General features: G+C 39.6%; 1 protein-coding gene across 1 annotated transcript; it reads left to right on the top strand.

The window, feature by feature from the left end:
- The first annotated feature begins 377 nt into the window (after nucleotides 1–377).
- LOC149022674 (IQ domain-containing protein IQM1-like) lies at nucleotides 378–4,928 on the top strand. The gene is given in 10 exon segments (XM_089150663.1): nucleotides 378–900; nucleotides 1,121–1,589; nucleotides 1,677–1,791; nucleotides 1,940–1,975; nucleotides 1,977–2,006; nucleotides 2,353–2,441; nucleotides 2,526–2,613; nucleotides 2,697–2,927; nucleotides 3,985–4,086; nucleotides 4,179–4,928. Coding segments are annotated over 9 exon segments (1,569 nt in total). The 5' UTR covers nucleotides 378–900; nucleotides 1,121–1,125; the 3' UTR covers nucleotides 4,593–4,928.
- The last annotated feature ends 2,372 nt before the right edge of the window (nucleotides 4,929–7,300 follow it).

The raw sequence follows: 7,300 nt of genomic DNA, 5'->3' as shown, positions 1-7,300 counted from the left end.
TTGATAGCTGACATTTTTGAAATCCTACACATGTAATCTCTTATTTTTGTTGAATCTTGAAAATGTCATATGTTACAATCAAAGAACTGTGCCAAAAATAAAGTCCACTCCAAGGTTTCAGCATCTATCATTTAAGAGATGGCGGGCTATCTCTTTATCAAGTTGAGCAAGATGAGCAGGGACTGCAGGTCACCCACTTCTAAGGGCATTTGACAGAATTTAATGCACAGAATAGATAGGTAATAGGTTCTGCTGTCACCAGCTAACTCACCTGGAAATTTACAGGAAATTTAATGCAAAAGAGAAGATTTCATCCTTTAACAAGTACCATTTAATACAGTGTGTCTTACCCCAAAAATTGAAGGCAAGAAAAAGAATTAAGACAGTGTGTGAGAGCCATAGATTGTTAATTTTATATATTTCGACATTTTCAAAGGGGCGTGCGCATGAGTTACGACTCTGAAACCAATTAGTGTTGACTTTGTATAGAAAAGCCAACTGATCTCATTCTTTCTGCGTTAATTCTAATTCAAGCAGCAGTTTGAAGTCAGGGCAGAAATTCTTTTCCGTGATCTTGACCATCCCATCTTCTTTTTTCAATTCTTTCTGTGCCTGGGAAAAACAACTCAATAACCCACAAACCAGTTTGGGGTTTTAGTTTGGATAGAACATTTTTTAAGCTTTGAATCCTTCAAATTCCTCGCGGCTTTCAGTTTTTCTAATTTTGTTTTCCTCAATCTTCAGTGTGAGCGTATTTGAAGGTTCAGAGTCCACTCAATTCTTCTTTTCCACATTTTCTGCCATTACTTACCTATTTATATACAGAGATCAGCGCAGATTGGCATAACAGTGGTTAGCGACAAGGATCCTTCAATAAAGATTGTTCGCTTGGATTTACAGGTAAAGGAACGATCTTCACTAATCCCTGTCTGTTTTTCGTTTTTAAGGTTCGTTTTGTCTCTTTGTTATGAAAATGGTGATGGGTTCTCATCATGTTTTCAGATAAGGCTTGTTTGTGCCCTGAAAGCACAGGGTTCTGTTGCTATTACTTACTGTTCTTCCTCCTCTTAAGCAGATTGATTGTTCTTTAATCACAATGAAGATTCTGTTAATGTTTCAGATTCAATGGGATTATCGTTTTCCTTGCTAGCATCAGCCTGGATTGTAATTTGGAAGAGCAGGTTACTTCGATTGACAAACAATGTTGAGAAAGTTTTAGTGAGATCTATAAGCTTTGATGGGAAAGACACAGAGAGGAGTCTAATCAGAGAAGTTAGCTTCAAGAAAGAAGATTCAGACACCGTTTCGAAATCTGGTGGGTCTGATAAAATGGGTATTGAAGAGTCGATGGTAAGCTTTGAGAACGGAAAAACCCAGAAAATGAAATTTGAAGCAAGAAGCAAAGAAAACGAGTTGAATCGAATACAGAAACCGAAGATACTTCTGCCTCCACGAAAACCGTCGATATTATTTTCTCCAAGAACGTTGAGCGAGCTTGATGCAGCTGCGGTTAAGCTTCAGAAGGTCTATAAGAGTTACAGGACACGAAGAAACCTTGCAGATTGTGCCGTTGTGGTAGAGGAGCTCTGGTTCGTTTCCTTGGTCAAAATTCTTCCTGTTTTGTTTTGTTTTGATTTATTGGGTTGGGTCAATCTGACTAAATTGGAAATTTTCAGGTGGAATGCATTAGATTCTGCAGCTTTGAAGCAGAGTTCTGTATCGTTCTTTGACATCAAAAGACCTGAAACTGCAAGTTCCAGGTGGGCAAGGGCCAGAACAAGGGCTGCCAAGGTAAAAACAAGAAGAATCAATTTTTAGTTTTGTTAGTCTTAAATTTCAGATTGATTTCTTTTCTTGGGCTCTATTTTGATTTGGAAATGAATCCAAATGGGTGCCTTGTGATGATGAAACTGAGATTAAATTCGCTGTGGTTATTCAGGTGGGTAAAGGTTTGTCCAAAGATGAGAAAGCTCAGAAAGCTAGCTCTACAGCATTGGCTTGAAGCAGTAAGTTTCAACTTTCAACGACCACTCGAATAATCTACAACCCAACTCGTAATATCTAATTTGATATTCATTGAGGCAAAACATCAAACACTATTCGCCGCGTTCTTTTTGGTAGACCTATTATAGTTTCGGTGTTGAATTTTCTGACCGAGAAAAAACTGCAGATTTCTTCTTTCTTTTTCTGCTTTTGGGTCATTGAGTGGGTCATCTTCTCCACTCATCCAGTTTGACAATCCAAAAAGCCATACCCACCTATCACTGTGGCCCCAACTAATGGAGTTTGACGTTGAAAGTTGATAAATTTCCTGTATTTTTTTCCAATCTAATGATAAAAATGTATTTGCAGATCGATCCGCGGCATCGTTATGGACACAATCTACACTCATACTACGATCTCTGGTTTGATAGTGAGAGCACTCAACCGTTCTTCTACTGGTATACCAATTCATCAATACTATTTCAATTCTATCTCATAAGCCCATCAATCATGGTCATTAATCTTGATTTCAATCTGTTAAGGTTGGATGTGGGAAATGGTAAAGAAACAAATCTGGACAGCTGCCCAAGGGCAGTTCTGCAGCGTGAATGCATCAAATACCTTGGACCGGTAAGTTCAAATCTGTCAGCTCAGACGAGGAAATTAATGGAGATCGGTTGATCGATTTGGGTTTCGTTTTGTTTTGTTTGCAGAAAGAGAGGGAATCATATGAAGTGATAGTGGAGAATGGGAAGCTAGTGTACAAAAATGAAAGAATACCTGTGGAAACCGATGAAGGATCCAAGTGGATATTCGTGCTGAGTACAGGAAGGTCTCTCTACATTGGCCAGAAGAAGAAAGGCGTTTTCCAGCATTCTAGCTTTCTCTCCGGAGCTGCAACCACTGCCGCCGGAAGATTAGTTGCTCATGACGGTGTTCTTGAGGTACCCATTACCATTGTTTACCAATTAATCACCGCTCTGTTAGGTACTTAAGACTAGTGGTGCCAGCTTTCTAAAAGCTCCAATGCCTTAACCCATTTCATATACCAAATTGGGCCCTTTCTTGGTAGCTATCTGGCAGTGGTGTCAGCCAAGGTCCGACATATCGGACAGTGTCCCCGATATGTCGGTGACTTTCAGCAAGGGTGTCGATGAAAATCCGACTCCTAATTTTGGGGGTATTTAAAGTCGTTTTGGCTTGAATTTTGTCATGTGGCCTAATTTGACAGTGTCGCCGTGTCAATGATTGGCGACACCACCGACACGGTGACATTTCGCCGATATGTCGATTACTTTTGGCAAGGGTGTTGTTGATGAAAATTCAACTCCCGATTTTGAGGGGTATTTAAAGTCGTTTTAGCTTAATTAGGCCAATAACACACTAGTAGCATTATTCTAACCTAAAACATCACTTAATCTAAAGTTTCTAATTGGCAATTTCAAGCCCATATGTGGTCAAAATTGGAAGTTTGGAAAACTCATATAAACTAATGTAAACATGTAAAAAGAATACAACTACACAACTAGTGAAGAGAAGTATTAAAGTCTATAATTCATTATACAATTATGTTGAGTATGACTTATGCTTCAAATTTTGTTGCCGACAGCCCATAGAGGTCTTACGCCACTTTGGCAAAAATCGGTGAAAAACTAAATGAAATTCTTGTAAATATGGTGAATTTGGTGATATATCGCCAAAAAATCCACTTTTCGACGATATGTCGTCGACTTTTTGTATAAGTCATGCCAGCTGGAAGGAGTCATGTCACCCCCAACAACACGGCGATATATCGCCAACACACCATACCATGGTGTCAACTCTGATAACAAATGTTACATATTTTGACTAGTGTGACAAAGGCTTCGAAGCTAATAAAACGAATTTAGCCTTAAATTATCCTATACACCAAATTTGGCCCATTGCACACGTAACACACTTTTTCCAGAATTTCCTGCTGCAAGCTCTTCTTATTAATTTATTTTTTGTTGCTACATATAGGCTATATGGCCTTATAGTGGTCATTATCATCCAACAGAGGAGAATTTCAAGGAATTCATTAGCTTTCTTCAGGAACATCATGTAGATCTCGCTAATGTCAAGGTAACTAATCTGATCATTACATCTTCCATAAGAATACTTCTTCAATTTGTTGATTATAAATGTTTATAAATGCTCACTCTTACTTACTACAGAGGTTCGCCATAGACGACGATAGTTCATCTTACCTGCTTGCGGCAGATGAAGAAACTAAACCAGAGTCAACAGAGGAAGAAGAACCCATTACAGAGAAAGCTACAGCAGCAGCAGATGTTAATGGCTCCTCCATTGAAGAAGTTTCTGTGGAGGCTTTCGATCTGGTTGGGGAGCGTTTGACATGTAAATGGAGCACAGGAACAGGGCCGCGTATAGGGTGTGTGAGGGATTACCCAGCAAAGCTTCAAAGCAGGGCACTTGAGCAAGTTAACCTTTCTCCAAGAGTCACACCTGGACCAGTTTGGAGTTGTGGGCCCATACCTTCACCAAGGCCCAGCCCAACACTTCGACTCTCTCCGAGGCTTGCCTATATGGGCCTTCCCAGCCCTCCTGTCCTTTCCAAGATTAAATAGGAATTCTTTTTTTAATGGGGTTAGGAAGGTGATTTAAAATCTAAGTAGCAATTTTAATAGAGGCCTAACGGTTCATTTGGAAGCATTAAAAGTAGAAATTGTTCCAAGATCTTGTGTGCCTTTGGTGGCCCATCTCATGCCCTGCTGGCCCTTGACCCTGATAGATTGAGAGTGAGATAGTTTATTTTATTTATTTATTTTTTCCTTTTTCTAGCTAATAATTATAGCTCAATTCCTACATGGGCTTAACATTCTGCCGTTGTAATATTCCTCTCAGTGGTGGGCTTTTAACCCATTCTTTCAATTTATTTTTGGTAAATATTTCTTCAAGCTTTTTTTAAACTATAATGTTGATGTAAATCATGCTATTATTTTCACCAAAAGAAAATCATTCTATTCATTTTTTTTTTGAGGGGGTGGGGGAAGGGGGGGACGAAGGAAAAATGTATATTATTGATTATAATATAAAATAAAGTTAATAGGGGAGACCATAAACATCAAACTCAATGAGAGCACCAAGGGGGAAGCGTATCATTTGGGAGTCCAAAATAATTTCCTGAGGTGAGAATTGAGATACACAATCTAGCAAGATAGCACCAGAATTGAACTCTCTCCAGTTGTGAATCACATTACACATGGTGAACCCTTCCATCATATCCCAAATGTCCTCCAAGATCTAAAGAGCATTTCATGGGGTAGAACTTGTTTTGTTTATAGCTTGAAACAACAACTTGGGAGTCATAATGGATTTCAACATGTTGATGCCCAGCTTGCATGGCCCAACCAAGGCCTACATAGTCAATGACTCAATGGTCAAGACCCATATCCTACCCACTGGGTCTCCAACGAATCCATCACAGTTCATAAGCATTCATCCATCTTCCAGCTTGGTCAATACCAGACGTTGTTGCACTATGTGCCTAAATCGGAAAGGCAGTTCTCACTCGAATCAATCACTGTAGCCAGGGGAGCATGGAATTGAAGCATGGTGTAAGCTATTGTTTTTCTGCTCAGAGTCATGTGAGGGATAACAATATTGAGAAAAATGTGTCATTCTGCCCAGATCTGGCATATGGTGGCAATAGAATTGCACTTCCTCACTTGAGAGACAACACTGTTATACTTAAACTTATCAATCATCCATTCTATTTCATCCTTCCATAGCCAAGAGCCTTGAATGGTGTAGCCAGTAGATGTTTGCATTGAGTGATGCCACATTTGTTGGGAATACATGCATTGGAACAAGAGATGGTCAATGGATTTGATACGGTTTAGCACGAAGTCTGGTGATTTCATTAATGAAAGAGCAGGGAGATGAGCTGTTTGTCACGGCCTTAGTTATTGACTAAGCCAACCGTGCCGGCACTTAGCACTTACTTGCACTAAGTCAGCCTAAAACCCTGCTAGAGAGAGTAGAATAAAGCTTAGAGCTCCAAGAGAACCTTGAGAGAACTTGTATTGATCACTTATTTGATGCTTTGTACAAATGAATCCCTCCCCTATTTATAGGTGAGGTAGGATACAATGAATGGTTGTGATTTGTACAAGTGTCTAGAATCTAATGGTTAGGAATATTCTAGTGGGTCTAGATATTTCTAGGGATATTTCTAGAGACAAGATACTTTATAGATGTAGATTCCTCTAGAATCTCCCTCCCTTCTAGAATGTGGGCTAAGTGTAGCCCATTAGTGTTATTTATAAGTTGGGCCAGCCCATGTGTGGCCCATGAATATTATACCATTGGGCCTATGATAAATTGGGCTGTGTCATGTTGTTCAAGAGAATCAACAATCCACACACAAGGGAAAACGTCCAAGGTTTCTAGAAGCTTATGTGTCGTAACTAATTTAGATCAAACAATTAGCACAATACTTTAAATCAATACGTGATACATTTGTAACCGTTTGGGGCTTGCTTTAAATGCCACGTGTCAGATCTGGGAGAGGCAATAAATAGAAAAAGCCGCTAAAGACACGTCCAATAAGTAGAGCCCCATTTTTGTCTACCACTGCCCATCATACATCCCATTTTCAAGTCCTAAAACACACAATTAGAAGGGGGAAATGTTGTTTTGCATTTCATATCACAAGTAAGGCTACTAATAAACAAAAGGTTCGCCAAATATTTAGAAACATGCAAAACAAAAGATAAGGTAAGGGTCAGTGAACAGATAATGGAACCCTTCCTAGAGATTGGAAAAAGAGATCAATCAACTGTTCGAACATCCTGTCATGTGGTCGGCTACCCTAGAGTCAATTATCCAGGATGGATGAATTGAGTTGACACTGCGACAACCAAAAATACATGTAGGGTGTTGTGGATCAACAAAGGATGAAATGGCAAAGGCTACATTCGCACTAGGAGTCGGCACCGAAGAGGATATCAAGCCTGGACATCAACTAGTGAAGGTGTTGGAGCTTGTTTGAGGAAAGAGGTACTAGAGTACTTAGGGTGTCCAAAATAGCTTGATTTACAGATGCTTGATTGTTGCCTCTATTTCCATTCTTACCTCCTCCACGGGAATTTGTTAGACGTCCATACAACTTCTAACACTTGTCCTTTGTATGGCGCTCTTTCTCAAAATCTTCACACTTTACTGGAGGCCGAGAATCACCAGAACCAGACTTGTTATTACCAACATTGGCAACTAGTGTTGATCTATCAAATGTCTGGGTATATACGATAGTTGTATGCCAACTATCCTCTGT

Source organism: Hakea prostrata, chromosome 3, assembly GCF_041222555.1.
Source record: "Hakea prostrata isolate BN-2017 chromosome 3, UWA_Hpros_2, whole genome shotgun sequence".
Lineage (NCBI taxonomy): Eukaryota > Viridiplantae > Streptophyta > Magnoliopsida > Proteales > Proteaceae > Hakea > Hakea prostrata.
Note: the sequence above shows the minus strand (reverse complement) of the source record. Positions and strands in the feature narration are given on the sequence as shown.